The sequence below is a fragment of the Stegastes partitus genome, unplaced genomic scaffold (genome assembly GCF_000690725.1).
Source record: "Stegastes partitus isolate 25-593 unplaced genomic scaffold, Stegastes_partitus-1.0.2 Scaffold319, whole genome shotgun sequence".
In the NCBI taxonomy this organism is placed as follows: domain Eukaryota; kingdom Metazoa; phylum Chordata; class Actinopteri; family Pomacentridae; genus Stegastes; species Stegastes partitus.
In genome coordinates, this window is record NW_007578050.1 from 104045 (window position 1) to 125773 (window position 21729).

Here is a 21729-nt window from a genome sequence, read left to right on the forward strand (position 1 = left end):
AAGAGACCTTGAAAGCGCGCGCTAACACAGAGACACAGAATAGTTGCGCCATCCCCTGTTCCGGCGTGAGATTACACCTCTAACTGAGATATATAGGTTTAGTAACCCTGTATTCATGTGGGTTACATATGCTTTGTATTTCAGTTGTACTCATTGATTTAGGGGCAGCACCTCAGTTTACTGAGGAATTATTGAAGTTGCCTGGCAACGAGTTCTGCCGTGGAACTCAGAGGTGCAGTGTTGGAGGCCGTATGTGGCGTCAATGTTGGCACACAGTGGTGGTTCTGGTGGTTGGCAGCCAGCATCCGGCACATGCTGTGTGCCCTCCTCAGGTTGATGGAAAAAATGATTTTACTGTTAACGATGGCTCTCGTCGTGCTTTCGGCCACATTTGGTATTAGCCAAAGACCACAAAAAAGGTTTTGGAAAACTGAGAGCGAAGGTGCGGTGTCATTGATTTGTTATGAAAATCTACTTTTACTGATTCTTGTTAGTTTCGTTTGACAGACTCAGGTGTGTAAATTAGACTTGAAATGAAGGTGAGCACTATCTTGATAAAACAAAGTCAAAACTACAACTAAGAACTACTAAAAGGAAGATACATAAAAAGACGAAAGAAAAATGCGGACAAAGAAATGGAACAAGAGAGTAAGAAACAAAAGAAACGAAAGAGATGAGAGACAGAGACGAGAATGAAAAAGCAACAGGAAGTAAGAGAGAGAACAAAGGCAATTTCCTACTTTTATTCTCCACGGTCCAGGGGGACGTGTATGGAAGGCGCGGAGAGGATTTTGCCACAACTTTTGGTAACTTAACCCTCCCTCCTCTCTTTGTTATCAAGAAGAGAGAAGGCTGCATTTCTTAACTTAAATTAAGAAAATGCACTTGTAACACAGGTTATAAATATGGAGGAATTGATAAATAGTGGAATGTTATTAGGTAACTGTATTCATCATTTAGTTCAGATGTATTTAGAAATGTGTTGAATGTTGGAATTTTGATTGTCTTGGCTTGCCATATTTTGAGGAGACAGGATCAGCTTAACTGAAGCCAATCAGGATGGCCGGCTGCTCAGCTTTGTTCCGGACGTTTCCCTTAGTTACTGTCACTCTTTTCCTGCCAGTTTGACTGCTATATGGTCGCAGCTGAATGTGAAACACGATCTGTCATGTGATCAGATGCTGAGAAAGAGATTTGGGGAGGTAATCCTTTCCCGCTTCTGGTGTAGTGATGTGATGGCTGAGTATCCATCCCTCACCACTCTTGCAGTTAAACAATCTTACCAATAAGCTCAACCTGTTTGTGTGAAAGTGTCTTCTCTACCTTTGTCCAACTCAAGTCACAGCAGAGAAACAGGTTGGACACTGAGCAGGAGCTCTGTCTACTGTCACCCCAGATTTTGAAACTCTAATCAAGAGTAGAGCACGTGTCTAACTGTCTCGTTAACTTCAACAAATGACCTGATTAAGCCAAAACTTTATTTTTTAGAGTAGTTTCTTTTATTCACTTTTGTGCATGTAGTTGTCATGGTCCTCCTTAGTTTCTTATTAATTTGCTCAAAATAGAGTGAAAATATGTTGTTTTGTGGCCTTTTTATTTTGTGCAGTTTTGTAGATGCAGTTGTCATGGTCCAGTCACTATGCATGGTTATATGCTTTGAAATGCATGTTGCACAGGAAAATATATTGAATATTGAATTCTAAAAAAAATTAGGTTGCGACTTAATGACCATGGAAAATGTGGGTCCCAGGGTGAGACCAGTTGAGAACCCCTGATCTAGACATCAATTGGTTCACCCCAGGGCTGTGTTCTCTCCCGTCTTCTGTTTATCCTCTGCACTGATGAATGCAGGTCTACCCACCTGAACTGCCACCTGGTCAAGTTTGCCGATGACACGGTCCTCCTGTCCCTGCTGTCAGGCTCGTCACACCACCACGGCTCGTCTCTAACCGAGTTTGTGGACTGGTGCGATAGATCATGCCTTGAACTGAATGTGGATAAGACCAAAGAGATGGTAGTGACCTTCTCTAAGAGACAGAGGGAACTGGCTGAGGCTGTAGTCACCACCATTCATGAGGAGCCTGTGGAAGTGGTAGAGAAGTACAAATACCGTGGAACAGTCTTCGACCAGCAGCAGAAATTTGACCTCAATACGGATGAGATTCTGAAAAAAATGTTCAATGACAATATCTCCTGCGAAAGCTGAACTCTTTCAGTGTGAGCAAAAACATCCTCACAACATCTTCATAGAGAACATGAAGGGAATTGTACTTTTCTAGGACAACAATTTCCCTGAGGTTTACACCGAAGGGATCAATAAAGTTTTATTCTATTCTATTCTATTCTTCTATTCTATTATCACTTTCTCTTTTACTTGCTGGTTTCACTCTATCTCTGTCCAAAGCAAAAACCAGCTGCTGAGTGTTGTCAAGATCTGGTTCAAAATTATCGGGCTCCCTGTAAGAGCCCTCTCCACCTTTTGTGAGGAACAGACCTTAAGGAAAGCCAGGAAGATCCTTCAGGACCCATCACACCCTCTTTTCTCTGCATTTGAGTGGCTCCCCTCTGGACATCGCCTTTGCTGCCTTCGTTGCTCCGAGGGGATAAATAAAGTTATTTGAATTAAATTGAATTGAATCACTGAGAGAGCCAGTTGCTACAGCTGTGTTTCCCTGTGCCAGCATATTGCTCATGATTTCGAGAGCTAATGTGTTTGGTGTGACCCTTGCTGAGTACAGACTTTTCAGTCTACGAACAGCAGGTGAGAAAATATTACTCCAGCCGAGCTAGCATCTCTCTGCCAACACCTGAATGCCCCTGGAATATATTGCTTGCGGTAGCTAGCTAATGCAATGACAAGTACAGTCTGGAACAGCTGACAGTGGCTGTCTACCCCGTCTCTCAGCTGGTGTGAATGGGCTCAGCGGAGAAATATTACATTACTATCCGTTTGCAAAACATGCGAGGCTTGGGGTGGTATTTGACATTTTGAAGTTCGATCTCTGGCCATCCCAGATGATAACATTTTTGAGCATGGTTCTGTACTTCAGGAGGGAGACTAATGACCTTTTCAATTCCAGAGAGTTGGCACAATGTCCACTCTTCTTTTCCCTCATGGGATGATGATCCATCTTTGGGGTGGGACACCCTGGCACACATCTGGGGAATCTGCTTTTTGCCTTATCTCCTTTTATGCTTTTCCAGCCCTTCTCCCAAGGGTTAAGGCAGAAGGACTGAGGCTGATTACAGTGGCACCTCTTTGGCTGTACTTGCCATGTACTTGCCTCTCTCAAATGGGTTGCCTTGGAAGCTTCCACTTTGGAGAAAACCTGCTGTCTCAGGCCGACAATACCCTGTTCCATCCCTTACTGGCTGGGCTCAGATTGTTGGCTTGGCCTCTGAGAGGAAGAGGCTCCTAACCTTAGGCTTTTCAAGGCCTGTGGTGAGAAATACACAACAAGCCTGGTTGCCATCCATTAAGTAGGTCGTTAACGGGGTGCCTTGCCAGGCAGATGCCTACTCATCACAGCCCAGTGGCTCCTGCTGTTTGTACTGTCTTAGCTGGAGGCAGAGAAAGTCTGTCACTACCCTGCAAGGTGTAACAGCACCACAGGATTCGATCCAAGTCCCTCTACAAGTCTTTGGAATAGTCTGAAATGCACTTCAGCATCCCCCTCTTTTGAGACCTTTGTTGCTGATCAGAAATGGGTTTCCCTTAGAACTGCATTACTGCTGGCCATAACCTCTTTCAGGCTAAGAGCAACTGCTGCAGGTTTTTGCCATAGGGTCAGGTGTAGTTCCTCATCCTAATTGGTTGTGCCTGCCTAGGGTTTAATCTGAATTCCACCTGTTTTTGTTAATCTGCGGTCAGTTGCCTCTTCCAAAGTAAACTAGGGGCACCAGCACCAGTCTTAGCTGTGCCCTGTCATAGAAACCATAGTATGAGATGGCTGGTCTGTAAATCCTTGTCAGGATCCCTGCTTCAGCCCCTGCCTGGCTCCCTTTTTCTCTCCCTCTCACCCAGCCTAACCCTCAGCTCCTGCCTCTCTCCGCCTCTGTCTCTCTCTCTTACCCCTCTTCCACCAAGGAGCACCAGGTGCTCGTGCCGTGCTGGTGCTAGGGCCAGTGCTTAGTTGGTTCCAATCTAACAACCGGTTGCTTTTCCATCGCAGGGAGCCAAGTTAGGGCGACACCGTAGGTCACTGCATACGTAGCCGTTTACCGAACAACACTCGCGCCACACGAAGTCCACACAGGACTCCAGACCAACTTTCTCATTTGTTTGCACTTCTCACATTGTCACAGGCAAAACATATGACTTGCTGAACATTTTCTTGTCGATAGACGCTACATTTTCTGATGTTCCCCGAACACCCCACATTGCAGGCTGCGGTAGCGGTTGTTGGTGGCTGCGGTGATCAGACCAGTGCATGACCAAAAATGATTTTAGCAAGAGTAAACCAGTGCGTTCTAATGTCAGATTTGTCTAAGATGAAACTGAGTTTTTCTCATGCTGTCATTTCTATGATCAGAATAAACAGCACACGTAGGTGCACTCCGTTTCTCACGAGAGGACCGCAGCGTAAATACAGCAGCACACCAAAGTTATAAAAGTCCCGTTTTCCACCACTGTGGTGCTGCTGCTGGGACACAATTGCACCGGATATCAGGGCACAACAGTTTGTGTAAAACCTCCATGTGTCCTGGGACTCATCCAATACATTTGTGATCCGACCAGGGACGTCCTGGCAAAAAACAGCACAAATCACTGCTTGTGTGTCCCATTCATTCATCAGTCTCGGTAGTCACAATAACCCCACCCCCAGCCCCTGACGTACTTGGTGCTTAGCTGGTGCTTAGCGCTGGCCCAGCAAAGAGTTGGTGCTCACTTTTCCTGCCACTGATCTCCGTCCTGCTTCTAGCCTGCATTCCCTCAGTCAGCCTTTTCCTGCCAGTGATCTCCATCCTGCTTCTAGCCTGCATTACCCCAGCCAGCCTTCTCCTACCACTGTCCCCAACCAGTTTCCAGCCTGCATTTCCCAAAGCCTGTCTGCCCTTTCCCCCTTGCTGTAGTTTTAGTTCTGGTTTCTGAGTATTTCCATTTCTGTTTTCCAGTTTTGTTACTCTGTATTTTCCATAGTTTGTTTAATTAGTTTGTTTTAAGTCTTTTCCTAGTTTCCCTGTTTTCATTGAATTAGTCTTCCTTGTAAATTCCCTTTGAGTTTGGTTACTATTTCGTGTTTATTTTTGTTTTGTTTATTATTTTTATCAAATAAAACTTGTGTTACTTGCAATCTGTCCCTGCCTGCTGTGTGTCTGCACTTGGGTCCAAACCTGATTCGTGACAATCCTAGAAATCTAGATCCTTCAACACTCAGACAGCCTTACACTATATTTTCTTTTAATCATTTGCATAGCTGTACCTCAAAGAACCCTGTGTGAATAAATACTCTTCGTAGCCTGCATGTGGTGGGCTCATCTTTAATAATAATGCACCCCCAGGTTGTTATCAATTTTTTTTATATTCACTTGCTTAACCAAATAACTGTATTACCTTTGCAGGGTTACACCACCCACACTCTGCGGCTTCACTCCTGCTGGGAGATCACTAATCATGGTGTGGTAAACATGGTTCACAGCCTTCCTAACCTGACTGCCCTCAGCCTCTCTGGCTGCTCCAAGATCACTGATGATGGTGTGGAGCTGGTTGCTGAGAACCTGCGCAAGCTTCGCAGCCTGGACTTGTCCTGGTGCCCTCGGATCACTGACATGGCGCTGGAGTACATTGCATGTGATCTGCATAAACTGGAAGAACTGGTACTGGACAGGTTAGTCTTGTTTGTGATACTGTGCTTTCATCCTTCAAAATCTGTACTTAATAAGATAAATGGCAAAAGAAGTGAAAGTAGTCCTTAAAGTTATTTTGGTAAGAATTAGAATGTATCTGGTAAAAGTATCAGATTTCTTGCATTCAGTTGGATGTAATATAGTAGATGCAACATTAAATTGTCCAGTCGCTGCTTTAATTTGCGTCAGCTTGCTTGCAAACTTAAAAATGTAAGAGGTCAGTATCGATCTTTTAACATATACTTTAAATGCTCAAATATAAATGGACAGATACACATGAATTCAGATGAAGTCATGATATTTAGTTTCGTAACTTTGTGACAAATCCTTTACTGTATGCTGCTGTCCAAGAAATGTTTTTTTTTAGCCAAGTGTCCAGTTAGTTTTGAACTCTTGCAATGTGGTTTTTGTGCAATTCAAAGCACTATATCTCCCACAAAATTTACCGTAAACCTGCTCAAATTATGGTAAGCTTGTGGTTTGGCTTTTTATTATTGTTTCTATTATTTTATTTTACCATGAATGCACAGAAGCACCAAGCCTGAAACACTGAAAATGATGTAACTGATGTAAGTGACCAAACACAGACTGTCTGGACTGGAAGTGACATATTGGAGCATACTCATCTAGTGTGTTGCAGTTTGGTGTGTGGACTAACCAAGTGCCTTTTTATATCTAAAAAAATATGCTCCCTGAGCCTGGTTCTGTCTGAGGTTTTTCCCCCTCTCCGTTTTAGTTTTTTTTTTAGGTTCCTTCCCACTGTATCTTGCTCAGAGGGAATTCAAAGGGAACTTTGGATTGTTGGGTTCTCTGTTCAAAATTTGTAAGGTCCTCACCTTACTATGTACTACAATACATTTAGTGCTTTTGAAAATAACATATTTTAAGCCCGCTGCACTAGTGCAAGAATATGAGGTACTTTGGAGGCATTGCAATTACATGTAAAGTCAGAAAAACATAAAGGTGCTGCAAGAGTCACCAGCAAATACCTGGCATCTCCCAAAATTGCTTTTTATCTCATCAGGAGCATCACCAAAGTTGCCAAATGTATCACCAAAGGTCGTTTGATGAGATCTGGCTTGAGAAAAATGTTTTTAGTGCTGCTGAAAATAACAAATTTGAAGCCCACTGCACTAGTGCAAGAAAATAAGGAACTATAGGCATTGCAATTACAGGGGATACTGTAAGATACTGAAGAAGTCACCAGCAAATACCTGTCATCTTTCAATATTGCGTCTTTTCACATCAGAAACGTCGCCAAAGTCTGGCCCCAGCCCAATTCTAGTATGTGGCCTCCACATAATGTTTGGCCTTATGCCAAGGTTAAAAGCAGGTTTTTATGCTGTGTGTGAACCTGGACTTTACACAAAGCAAAAAATAAGTACTTTTCAATTAGAATTGAGGTTGTTGGGAGACTAATGTAAACAGGAAGCCTGATGCTTATATTTTTGTTTTTGCCAATATCAATGTGAACTTTTACTTCCATTGCCCTCTAATGGTCAAATGGTCTTAAGAAGGTCTTAAATTTTATTTGTTGAAAACTACAGAAACCCTGCCACTAGGCCTCCACCTTAAAACACAAGTTAAACTAAGATTGAGTTAATTAGTCCCAGACCCACTCACACACACACACATGTACACCTCCCAAAGAACAGTGTTACCAGACACCTCACTATGACATTTCTAATTGTAACATTAGATGTACCAGTTGCCATCGTTTTCTCCCTCATATAATTATCTTTTTGTAACAGTGTATTAAAGTAATGAGTGACTTTCAATTTTCAGGGTTTTGTGACTGACTTCATTCAGGCTGTGTTTTCTCATATTTCTCACAACACACTACATGCATGGAGCATTTTCATATTTTACATGATTCACATAACCTCTTGGAATCTTTTACCATTTTAATTTCTGTATTGACACACAATCAACACTGAAAAAAAGAAAGGACAATATTATAGGCTAATATAGCCAGAAAGAAAAAAAAAATAGTAAAGGAAGTAGAATTAATGAATAAACAAACAACAAGTCTGTGTTCTGCTCAAGTATGACTGCTTTATATTTGCATTTATATGCAATTGTTGACATTTTAATTGCAATTTTATTTTCTGTTGATTAGAACTGATGTTAGGCTGAAAACATTTTTTTTGTGTATAGAAGCTGAGTGTGGTGGTTGGTGTAGGTCAGCTCCCCCAGTCACAATATTTTTTCCACTCCCAGGTTACATCAAACATGTACATTAAAAACAACATTATATCTGTAGTCATGTCTCCGCTAAAATATTTTGTTACAGGCCTGGTTTGGTCTGGAGTGTGTTTTCAGCAGCACAGATGCTATTGAATCATCATAAAAATATTGAAGGCATATAATAGGAATAGTAGTTGCGCCAGTGTGTCTCTATGAAATGCTTGCTCTTTAGCCACTAAACGTTGATACTTTGATCAAGAATATGGCACTACCTGTGTAGAGTATGTGAGCTACAATAGTATAGCTTTGAGTTTTTAATGTACAGTTGTAACTTGCTAATCCGACCCTTAACAATCCGAAAACCTTGCTATCTGACAGGTTTTTAGGAAGAAAAAAACGAAACCATCCATTAGAAATAGCCTTAACATACTGACAGCCTTTGATTCCAACTCCGACATGACATTTTATGTCACAAATAAGGATAATGGCGTATTATCTGACTTAACAATCTGACAGATTGGCAACGTACAGACTGCAGGACTTAATGCTCAATTCAGATTATTTTGTGAAATCCGATTTTTTTGCGAGTTCGTTCACATTTCCAATTAAATGCGCATGCGCAGAAGAGGACACAACAACGCCACACAGTGAACCTGCTCAAAATTAATGGAAGTAAACAGGGATGGTAATAGTGGAGCGTAACTGCCACTTTCTCGCCGCCACCACCGATGGTGGAAACAGAACTGTGACCGTTATCCTAATCTGGCATCAGCTGCCAAGCACTGCCTGTGCGTGTTGGTCACTTCCACCCCATCAGAGCGCACCCCCGGGGTGGAAGTGCCCCCTCCTACCCCGACCGCACTGAATATTCAGATATTCATCATTTATTGGATCTGTGTTGTTCAGACTGTCATGAAAAGATCAGATAAAGGTTGAAAAGAAAAAAAAAAAAAAAAAAAAATTGGATTTGGGTCACTTCAGCCTGCTGTCTGAACGTATTTACCTTTGATGTCAGCCGACGGGCCCGTGCACAATCACAGTGTCCTAACAATACATTAGTTATTATAACGACTATAAACAATAAATATTAACAACAAATAACCCTTCAAGTATCAAGTCCTCCTTGTATCTTTACTTCTGTCTTGACAATCCAACAGCCTTGCTATCTGACATATAGGAAGATTTTACATTTAGTGTTGCATTATCGAGTCACGGCTATATATTGTTTAGGGGCTATTTTAGATAAAAAATGAAACTGACAGAATGGTGGGACTGAAAAAAGTGCAATTACAAATAAGCCTGCAAATTCAGCACCATAGGCAGCACCATCAATTTACACAACACAACAGTTAGGTTACTGATATTTCAGAGCCATGATCAGGGCCTTCTGACCAGCAGAAACCTCAGCCTAATAGAGGATCAAGTCAGGTGAACCAGACACATTCTCGCTGCTATTATGATGGAGAGAGGTTAACAAAGTGAATGCATTTTTTTCATTTTGCAAACAAGGGTATCACATCCCCCTTATCGTCTCTCATCTCCCCTCAAGTTGCTTATTGGGTCTTAGAATAAGTAGAGTAATTACTGTAATTTCTGGATTGTTGAGCGCACCTAAATATAAGCTGCACCCACTAACTAAAGAAAACAAATTTTGTACATATATAGGCTGCACTTGTCTATAAGCTGCAGGTGTCCACGTTGTAACACGAGATATTTACAAAGAAAGATGTTTCACAGAATGACTGTGAAAATTCTCAGTCATCCAGGTCATGGTTATTCTCGTAGATTCATCGTGGATTTGCTTGAGTTCCTTGAAGACGTTTCAAGTCTCATCCAAGACGCTTCATCAGTTCTGAACTGAACTGATGAAGCCTCTTGGAGAGGAACGCTCTGTAGTCTGTCTGTCTCAACAGTCTAGCTGGGCAGTGCATCATTTGATCTTTCTGTGTCTTTCTTGCTTCCAGCCACTCAAGGGCTGAGATCTGTTCTGTTACTTTATGCCTGACAAAAGTGAAAGGTTGGCCTTAGGTTGAGGTTTCAGTACCTTTACCTCACCGATTTTGCTCCACAATTTTGCTCTACAATTTCACATCTCGTACAGATTGTAGTGTCCATTAAAAAAATTATTATTGAAATTCAGACAGATTCTGTAACTGGTTAGACTGAGACAAAATGTTAACAGAAGATGAAGTTTTGTTTTTGCTTACAGCTTTTAAAGGAGTCTTTCCTCTAGTATTTAAATTCCCCGCCATTTGCTCTGGACAAGCAAAAATATTTTTTGTCAAGTAAAGTTTATTATTACAAGGATTTTTAAATTTCACTGCTTAAATTTAAAGTTTCACAGTGTTTGTAGTTCGGATGTTAGTGTGTATATGTGTTAACATAGCAATATATTGAATGTGGCCTCAATCATGACCGCCATGACCAATTATTAAAAAAAACAGGTAGCCCAGTAACAACAAAAACAATTTTTAATTGTACCATAACTTGCCATAGTTAGGTACATTATGACAGATTTTTTTATTGTTTAGCGAATTGTACAAAACTAATAAACACACTGCATATTTTAGTTGAATATTATTAACAATTTATTTAGGCTATTACTGTGTTGTGGGACTTCACACTTCATAGAAGTGAACTTGCTCTCCTTCATTACACTGACAGCATCTTCCTTCCAGGCTATTAAACCCCACCCTGATTCTCATTCCATCTGGGTCGCTGAAATTTGACAACCCTGCCATCTTACCTGCGTATGAATTTATCTCTCAAGCCAACGTCATTGAGATTATCCCACCACTGATCCACTACTTAGCAAATGCCCTTTGCCTCTTGTTCAACCCGTTGGACACTATCTGTCCCTGTGCAGTTAAACAGTAAATGGACTGAAATAGTATCCTTTTACCTTTGGAGTTTACAAAGTGCTTTACAATGTTTGCCTCTCATTTATCCATTCAAACACTCGCTCACTCTGCAGTAGCAATGGAGCTGCCATGCAAGGTGCTCATCTGCCATCCAGGCAACTTGAGGTTCAATGTTTTGCCCAAGACTGGAAGCCTGGGTTTAAACCAGACAAAATGCTCTGCAACCTGAGCTCCCTGGTTAGCCTTGCCAGTTTCACATCGTTTTTTTCTCCACTACCTATTGTCATGTTTAATTTCAGAAGGCTGACAGGCTGGTAGCTTCTTCAGGCCATCTGTTTTCTCTTTTTCATCATTGGTGTCCTGCTATTGTTGTGCTATGGATTATCTTGTGGAAATTCTTCTGTAAAGTCTACCATTACTACTTTACCAAACTCCCAGCTCCCCATGCTAATACTAGATTTGTACTGGTATTCTTCAGCTGGTCCAAGATTCCATGGTACTCCACCTTGAAACTTCTAAACTTCAATAACTATCTGCTGGACTAAAGCTGAAGCACTCTGCAGAACCCTTCCTAAGGATACAGAGGATACTAATTTGAAATTCAATTTCCTTAATTTCAATCAATTCCATATTTTTGGCATTTTTGTTGCAAACTAACTTCCTCGTTACAGCATCCCAACAAACAGCATATAAATCTGTCCAAACTTTTTTTTTTTCCTTTATCTTCACAATCAAATTCTAAGCAATCATCTGAAACATCAATATACAGCTGAAACCAAAAGTTTACATACACTGCATAAAAAGACACACAACCTTTTTTTTTTCTCACTATCTGACAGGTGACTAAACTTTTGCTGTTTAAGGTCAGCTAGGATTACAAAAGTTAGTTCTATTTGCTAAACACCAGAATAATGAGAGAAAGAATTTTTTAGAGAATTTTTTATTACTTTCTTCAAAGTCAGAAGTTCACATACATTTCCTTAGTATTTGGTTGCATTGCCTTTAAACTGTATGACTTAAGGGTATCCTTCCACAAGCTTCTTACAATAGTATGCTGGAATTCTGACCCATTCCTCCTGACAGAACTGGTGTAACTGGGTCAGGTTTGTCGACTGCCTTGCTCCGCACACCTTTTCAGCTCTGCCCATAAATTTTCTACAGGACTGAGATCAGGGCTTTGTGATGGCCACTCCAAAACATTAACTTTGTTGTCCTTAAGCCACTTTGTAACTGTTGTGGTGGCATGCTTGGGGTCATTGTCCATTTAGAAGAGCCATTTGCGCCCAAGCTTTAGCTTCCTGGCTGAGGTTTTGAAATGCTGCTTCAATATTTCCACATAATGTTCTTTCCTCATGATGCCATCTATTTTGTGAAGTGCACCAGTCCCTCCTGCAGCAAAACACCCCCACAACTGTCTTTGAATTAATTTAAAACTGGCAGCCACCTAGATTTACTTTGCCTCACCAAAACCTGACATAAACCCCTGCATTCACCCTAGTCTGTGTAAGAGCTATGAGGTGTGTCAGAAAAGTTCCTGGACTGGTGTCACAAAACATATATTTCAAACCCAAACTACAAATTACGAGTTTTCCCCTTCAGATGATCAACCAGCACATCAACAAAGAGATCAGGCAGCGTTCGCTTTGTTCATCGCATAAGAAGAGGCAACAGTTGTGGCAGAACAAGTTGTGGCTGCTTCACCATGACAACGTGTGCTCACAATGTCCTGAGCATCCGACAGTTCCTGGCTGAGAAGAACATTGCTGTGCTGGAGCAACCTCCCTACTCACCCCACCTGGCTCTGTGGGATTTTTTCCTCTTTCCCAAGCTCAAGGCGGTCATCAAGGGGACCTGTTTTGAAGACGTGGAAGACATCAAGATGGCTGTGATGACGGAGCTGCAGAGGATCCCAGAAGAATCCTTCTTGGAGTGCATGGTGGTGTGGCAGAGAAGGCTGGGAAAGTGTGTTGGACTCCAGGGGGATTACTTCGAAGGGGAAAACTTGTAGTTTGTAGTTTGGATTTGAAATATATCTTTTGTGACACCCATTCTGGAACTTTTCTGACACACCTCGTACATTGGTAGTGCAAAATGTGCTAGTATCACAAATCTGTCTGTAAACTTGTAAGATGCTCAAATTTTTAGTGGCTATTCATTGGGTGGTTCTTGTTTTCTGCGTTGCTACAGTGGCAACAGGAGCTTTGTGTTTAGTGTTTCACTGGCAGATAATAACCCAAATCAAGATCTTTTCCTCAACTTAACCTAGTAGCTTTCGCACTTAAAAATATCCAAATACTTGTAGCATAAACACAGTAAAATAATGTCTTAAATCAGCAACAGAAAATGAAAGTGAGTGATGTCCCAAAACACCAGGACCACAGTTCTGTGCAGGGTCCTCTTCTGTTCAAACTCCTCATACATCTTCATGGTAACATAATATGTCTTCATGGTCCACACCTACGTTACTATTTGTTGACATCCAAATCTACATCTCCACAACATCCATAGTGTAACTCACTCCACTCTAACCAACTACCATGCTGACACTGTACCACAAGAAAGCACAAACAAAACCTCATCTTTAAAAAAAATCTCACATTCTTATTGCCCAATCCATTCTTTCTCTCCTTTGCCCAACTCTCTTCTGAATTCTTCCCTATTGTTCTTCAGCTTAGGATTGTTGTTGACAACAATTTTTCTTTTGAACACAATGTTAATCAAATCACCAGAAATGCCTTTTTCATGTAAAATCATAGCGCCTATAACTCTTTTTCTCTGTTAGTGAGAACCCTGAGCCATGCTCTCACCATATCCAGACTTGATCCCGACAGTAGGAGTCCCGAATAGAACATCACAATAAACTAATAATAGGAATAAACTCCAGTACATCTGTAACTTCCTTGACCCCATCTCCCCTGTTTCAAACAACCCCATTCTCCACTGGTTGCCTGTTGCTCCAAGGATTCAATCCTCCTAAAAATCCTTGTTATTACTCAGACAGTCCTTTATAAGCAGATCCCCTTTTAGCTCAGCAAACTATTCCACCATTACATCACAAATAGAAATAAACTTACATAAATACCAATTTAATTGCATCAAAAAGGAAGGGTGATGGTTTACATTGATGTAATTTGTTTATTGTGTCTTCTTTTAGGTGTGTGCGGATCACAGACACTGGCTTGGGATATTTGTCCACCATGTCATCATTAAGAAGCCTCTACCTGCGCTGGTGCTGTCAGGTAACAAAAAATACAAACACACAAAATGGAAATAAAACATGACCGTGTTTACAATTTGTACAAACACAAACATTTTAGACAAGCAGGTTCCATTATTTATCATTTAGCAGTCAAGATTCCTTGTGGTCACTGCAGGCATTATCGATGGACAACATCTGACAAATTAGAAGAAGAAATATGAGTATTAAGAAAGCTTGAAACCTTATTCACAAACTTAAAATACAACACCAAGAAATTCTTAAATTACAGTAGATGTTGCAGCCCCTTCCATGTAACTCTCAGTTCTAACATGGCTTATCAAACTATATGTGTGTTAAGGTTATACCTTGAATCCTTATTTTTGAGTGACCACTATTGCAAACAGACTTTGCAGTTTAAGAGTTTTGGCTGTAAATTTACCACTTCCAAGCACACATTGTTGAAATTAGCATACTAATATAACTTGCTTTATTCCTGTATGCCGTCATGGTTGCTGTTGTTGTGAAGTGATGCAATTTAGGGACATAAAAATAAAAAGACAGACATTGACAGAACTTGCTGGCCGTTGATTTTACAGAATACAAGCATTTGTGTAATGGAACTCCTCCTTGAAAATAGAGATATACTTTAATGTCTTAGTGTTTTTTAATTATGTGTATGTATTTGTGTGTGCGTGCACGCGCATGTGTGCACGTGTGTGATTGCAGGTGCAAGATTTTGGACTGCAGCATTTGTTTGGAATGAGAAGTCTTCGTCTGTTGTCTCTTGCTGGTATGACTCCTTTCTTCATCTTTTCCCGAGGAAAATGTCTCTACTACTGTTAAAATGTGACCTAACTTGTCTGTATTGTATCTGCAGTGAGCTGTCTCAAACATCTTAGCATCAAATTTTCAAATATAAACACTTGCATTGCCTTTGCAGGTATAGAATAGAATAGAATAGAATAGAATAGAATAGAATAGAACTTTATTGATCCCTTTGGTGGAAACCTCAGGGAAATTGTTGAAATGTGTATTACAAATGAGAAATATTATAATATATATAATAATAAATATTACAAATAAAATAGTATTACATAATGAGTAATACATAAGTAAAGAAGCGATAACATATATGTATTACGAATCAAAAGTCAGAGGTTTACTTAATAAAGTGTGTAAGCACAGTACATATTTTTTGATTTAGTAACTGATATAGCGAGCATTTTATCGATTGAACTCAACATTCAGTCACTCACTTACATCATGTGTTCTGTTCTGAGCTCTTTAGAGAGATGCAGTTCCCATTCCAGTAATTTAGAAGTGATGTGTGACAAAAGCCTTTCTTAAAAATTGTTTCAAGGTTGCACATAAGGTACTTTATGCTCTAATAATCAGATGATGCTAGTCAAACCTTTCTGATGTTATTAACCGTGGCCTTTACTCCACCATAAACTCAAGGAAAACATTTATTTTAAAAATAGCTTTATTATACACTGAACAAAAATAAAAACGCAACACTTTTGTTTTTGCTCCCATTTTTTATGAGTTGAACTCAAAAATCTAAGACTTTTTCTATGTACACAAAAGGCCTATTTCTCTTAAATATTGTTCACGAATTTGTCTAAATCTGTGTTAGTGAGTACTTCTCCTTTGCCGAGATAATCCATCCACCTCCCAGGTGTGGCATATCAAGATGGTGATGAGACAGCATGATTATTGCACAGGTGTGCCTTATGCTGGCCACAATAAAAGGCCACTGTAAATGTGAAGTTTTATCACACAGCACAATGCCACAGATGTCGCAAGTTTTAAAGGAATGTGCAATTGGCATGCTGATTGTAGGAATGTCCACCAGAGCTGTTGCCCGTGAATTGAATGTTCATTTCTCTACCATGAGCCATCTCCAAAGGCGTTTCAGAGAATTTGGCAGTACATCCAACTGGCCTCACAACCGCAGACCACATGTAACCACACCAGCCCAGGACCTCCACATCCAGCATCTTCACCTCCAAGATTGTCTGAGACCAGCCACCCGGACTGCTGCTGCAACAACTGGTTTGCATGACCAAAGAAATTTAAACTGTCAGAAACCGTCTCAGAAAAGCTCATCTGCTTGCTCGTCATCCTCATCAGGTTCACGACCTGACTGTAGTTTGTCGCTGTAACTGACTTGAGTGGGCACATGCGATGGCGTCTGGCACTGAGAGGTGTTCTCTTCATGGATGAATCCCGGTTTTCACTGTACAGGGCAAATGGCAGACAGTGTATGGCGTCGTGTGGGTGAGCAGTTTGCTGACGTCAATGTTGTAAATCGAGTGGCCCACGGTGGTGCTGAGGTTATGATATGGGCAGGCGTATGTTATGGACACCGAACACAGGTGTGTTTTATTGATGACGTTTTGAATGCACAGAGATACTGTGACGAGATCCTGAGGCCCGTTGTTGTGTCATTCATCCACAACCATCACTTCACGTTGCAGCATGATAATGCACAGCCCCACGTTGCAATGATCTGTACACAATTCCTGGAAGCTGAAACATCCCAGTTCTAGCATGGCCAGCATACTCACCGGACATTTCACCCATTGAGCTTGTTTGGGATGCTCTGGATCGGCGTATACGACAGCGTGGTCCAGTTCCTGCCAATATCCAGTAAGTTGGCACAGCCATGGAAGAGAAGTGGACCAACATTCCACAGGCCACAATCAACCTGACCAGCTTTATGTGAAGATGGTGGTCACCCCCCCATTTACAGTGGCCTTTGATTGTGGCCAGCCTAAGGCACACCTGTGCAATTGCCATGTTGTCTACTCAGCAACCTGTGAGGTGGATGGATTATCTCGGCAAAGGGGAAGTGCTCACTAACACAGATTTATCTTTGATTGATTTTTGAGTTCAGCTCATGAAAAATAGGAGCAAAAAAAAGTGCTGTGTTTTATATTTTGGTTCAGTGTACAACAAGCTTCATTGATCATTCATCTACACACATGACATGATGATGAATCTGTAGCTAAAGTCGGAGGAATTGCAAAGATTTTCTATTTGCTCAAGGAAAGAGGATACTCCTTAAAGTTCTCAGCTCTTCAACAAAAATATAACAAGCATCTGTATTCAAAAAAAAAAAAAACCTCATTAAATAGAAAAAAAAAAAAAAAAAGCATCTGTTTTAAAAAAAAAAAAAAAAACCTCATTAAATAGTTTAATTGAAACTTGCTACCATAGCTTTTGAAAATTGTCTCTAATTGACTTTTTATGGGCCAATCAGTTAATTGAGTAAATAATAGGTAGGTGGAAAGATAATTAGCAGACTAACTGATGCTGGGAACAGATGTTAGAAGTAGCACATACACCACAGATGGCACTTTGTAACCTTTTGGCAAGATCACCACCCTTCTTTATTCAGCTCACAGCTGAAGATAATCCTCCTGCTGTGTTCCCCTTAGGATGCCCCCTGCTGACCACCACCGGTTTATCAGGCCTCATCCAGCTGCATGAACTGGAGGAGCTGGAGCTGACCAACTGCCCTGGCGCCACTGCTGAGCTCTTCAAATACTACTCCCAGCACCTGCCGCACTGCATGGTCATTGAGTAAGACCACTGACTGAACCCACGACTGACAGACCACCATACCTTCCTCTTTTTCCTTCCTCACTCTTTTCTTAAATGCCTAAACCCAGGTTACTGGACTGCTCCTACTGTACCATTTTGTTCCTGTTACCTGACCCCGTACCCCGCCTGTCTTCCTCTGCACCCCATTAAGTAGACTGACCCACAGGTGGACAGAAAGGCAGGAAGGCAGATAATGGAACATGCCAGACCCAGTGGATAATGGGATGGCATTTGAGCTTCATTTAAGAAGATGCTGGAGTGAAGAGCTTGGTGCGACATCTTGTCTGACAGCAAGTTTCTTTTTCACAATCAACAAAAGGTTTTTACTTACAGAGGAGAGCTTCTATAGAGACTTCGACGATTTTTTTTTTTAACTGAATGGTTACTGAAGGGAGTGAAATATGCTGATCCAGATGCAGCATAAAGGAAATATGAAAATGGAAATAAATGAGACTTTTGTGTTTTAGCAGCTGGAACTCACACATTCACACATACACTGTAAACACACACAAACATACTGTATATGGTAAGTGAAGCAAATGTAAATCCTCAAGATCATAATTACGTAATTTTAGATTGACTTCCATCACTCTATGTAATATAGTCACTGTTTCATTCTTTCTCTCAGAAGGCATCAAAGGTTCAGTTTTGTCCTGTTTGGTGAAATACACTATAATGCCAGCTGGAGAAACAGGAATCAGACAGAACTAAAGATGCAGTTCAAGAAGTGAATTACAGAGATGGGAAAGCTCTCTCTCTCTCTTGTTCTATCTTCTTTAGTATGTGAAGTGTGTTTCATGGACTCAGAACTTTCCATCTTTTTGGGGCACCGCCACCTTTTCTCATTTCTGTGTCTTATCAGAAATTTAAAAAGAAGAAGAAGAAAAGGAAGAAAAAGAAAATCTTAATTTGAAAAATAACTGCTCAAACAGGCTTTTTGGAGAAGTTGCACGCTTAAATGACTGGATTGATTATTGTTTTGTTTTTTTGTGGTCTCTTCTTCAGTTATTGTACACATAATATTTAATTTACAGATCTGGAGGAGAAACTTTTGTAAATGGTGTGTTGTTGAGACAGTTCAAGGTGATGAAGCAGGAAATCAAATGAAAAGTAGACTTTGCAGAAACCATTTTACCTAAGTGCTAGAGAGTGTCTGGTAAGGATAAAATGTTTTTCTTTCAAATGATGAATAGAATAGAATTATGCATAACAAACACATTACCTGTGGGGCTTAAACTAACAGTAATATCTTGGCATTTCTGGACTCTAACTGATAAATAAGTTGTTAGCCGAGGGACTTTGCAAGAGATCTGTCTGTCCAAATTGAAGCCACATCTGCTTTTGGAACTCTAAATTTCTTTTATCTTTTTAATGATGATAGAAACACACGACGTTTAGTATATGAATTTGAACTTAGGCAGCTCTGACACTGCTAACGAAATGTATGATGCAATTCGCTACAGCCAAAGGTAATGAAGCGGGTGATTTCAGTATTTAATTTAAGAGTAACTCTTACAGTATCCACTACAGGTTAGGGTCAGAACTAAGCAGGAGTTCAGGGCTCTTGTAATATGGCGATTTTTAAAAGACAATTAGTGTGTGGGAGTTTTATAATTTTTCCTACTAATCCGCAGCCAGAGAAATTCATGATAAGTCTGTTATGTTTGAAATCATGTTGAAAAAGATTGTCGTCCACTGTAAGTCATTTAATTAGAGTCAGCAGGATTACACAGTATATTATATTTGCTGTATGTTTCCTGTTTCACTGCAAACTAAGAATTAGTATGTCATTTAAAACAACAATTGCCTCCTTTATTGCAAGTCTGACAAGTCACTCCTGTCAGTAACAACACTGTAATCATGAAATCACTAGTTGAGATCACTAGTTGGTCTGAGAATGCATCAAGAACCCTGCAAGAAAATATGACTATGAGCAGAAAAATATCAGAAAAGTTGTGAACAAATGACCACATATTTAGAAAAAAAGTTGAATTTGGATATTATGATAAAAAACCAAACCATATGTAATAAACCATATTTAGACCTGAGATTATTGTGCACATCTGTAAACTTGAGTAATCTAGGCAAAGCAATACATTCAACATTCATTTCTGTTGCTAAATTTATACATGATACAAAGCATATGAAAATGTCTGACTGTAGGTCAGGTGGAAAAATAGTAAAGTTTCCCATAAACAAAAAAACCTTCAAGGCAGTAGTCATGTCCCGCCCCCCTCCCCCCCATTGTAATATTAAAAGAAAATGGATGCAGCTAACAGTGAACAACTGTCCTGCTTTTTGCCTTGTGTGTCCTCTAATGCACTGACTGCCAACTGAAGGGATTGGGTAAGTGTCAGCCAATATCAGCTGTGCCAAATGCATCCGGCAGCACATAAAATGTGACTGGTTGCCTCGAGCTGATTGCTGATTACAAAGAAACAGACTGAGTACTCTATAGAAAAGGCAGACCATGCATGATTTTAGTTGATCTGCATTTTTGTTTCAGAGTGTCTCATTTCAGATGTTGTTTAGCATCTCTTAAGTGTACATAAGTATATTTATTTATTCATGTATTTATTTATTTAAATTAATTTGTGTTTTATTTACTTATTCATTTATTTATTGACAAGACATTTTCCTATCATTTTGGTTTTTGTTTCAGACCTTGCTTCAGGTTTGGTTCTAAACAAGTGTATTCATTGACTGCTGTTTATTATTATTATTATTATTATTATTATTATTATTATTATTATTATTATTATTATGCTATGACATTTCAGGCCCCTAGGTAAAATAATTTATTTAGTACACATTGAACATGCACTTGTAGACACCAGTAAAACTGTAACATCATTAACAATGACTTAAAGTTTTCAAATTTTCATAATACACAACAGTGCTTGTCTGTGTTAACTTTGTATTGCTGTTTGATCCCTTCTATAAAAATAAGGGTACAAACAGTGGTGACATTTTAATTATTGTCATTGTCCTGAATGTGGCAGCAAAATACAGATTATGATATACATAAAAGCATTTGAAGTCTGAGATCAACCTCTGTCATGGCTAAGCAATGTTTACACTGTCTAATAGTATGAACAAGGATTTCTGAAGTTTAAAGATTCTATGGAAGCTTATTACTAACAAAACTATTGAACCTAAAACAATTGTCAGTAAGTTTTGAACACGGTCTACCAAGCTAGCTCTGCGGTCACTATCATTGTTTGTGGTAAGATCAAGACTGGTTTCACTGATTTTCTTTTTAGTACAGCTGTCTACTTAAGTGGATTTTTTTTTTCTTATGCCACACCTTACTCATTAGTGGTGGCCAAAACATGTAAGCAACACATGTACTTGCAGATCATTTGTGCCACACCTGTTGACGAGAGTTTTTTTGCTTTTAGTTTGTGTCCATTTTATGAAAATTAACATTAATTGGTTGTGGCTTATAAAATTCTATTTGAGTTCGGTCTATGTGAACAAAAGACAAAAATAAGACAAAATTTAAAAACAAACAACAACAAAACAGTTATCTACTGTATTTATAATTAATTATGTTGTTTTTGATATCTGAATAAACTTTGTGTGCAAAAATCAAGTGATTATAATTGGATTGTAGAGATGTCTGTAATGAATTGATAAGTTGACTGATCCCAGCCCTACTTAATTGTCATAAAAACATACATTTCAAATATGTGTTGCACTAACGGCTATCTTCATGTACTCTCCTAACCTGGCTCTAAATTTGATTACTAATAAACACAAATGTGTTTTGTGGTTTCTCAGTATTTTTGCTTTTGATGAGCTTCCAAAGGATTCAGATGTAAGTTTACATATCATAAACTCTAACATGCACAGCCATTTCTCAGCTACAAAACACTCACAGCAAACCTTGCTAGGGTATATTATCTAAGCTCATTTTCTAAGATAAATAACTTCTATTACTATCTACCATATTTGGTCTACATCTGTCACCATTTTGTTACAACCCTTGTACAGCACAACTATAAGTAAGCAGTAAAATAAATG

General features: G+C 39.8%; 1 protein-coding gene across 1 annotated transcript in view; it reads left to right on the forward strand.

Annotated features, from left to right (window-relative positions):
• fbxl16 (F-box and leucine-rich repeat protein 16) overlaps positions 1 to 21488 on the forward strand; it is a 65259-nt gene extending 43771 nt beyond the window's left edge. Inside the window, exons 4-7 of the mRNA XM_008283552.1 lie at positions 5563 to 5828; positions 14050 to 14134; positions 14821 to 14884; positions 17538 to 21488. Coding sequence (XP_008281774.1) covers positions 5563 to 5828; positions 14050 to 14134; positions 14821 to 14884; positions 17538 to 17686 — 564 coding nt within the window. The 3' untranslated portion in view covers positions 17687 to 21488. The remainder of the gene's footprint in view (positions 1 to 5562; positions 5829 to 14049; positions 14135 to 14820; positions 14885 to 17537) is intronic.
• Positions 21489 to 21729: the final 241 nt, after the last annotated feature.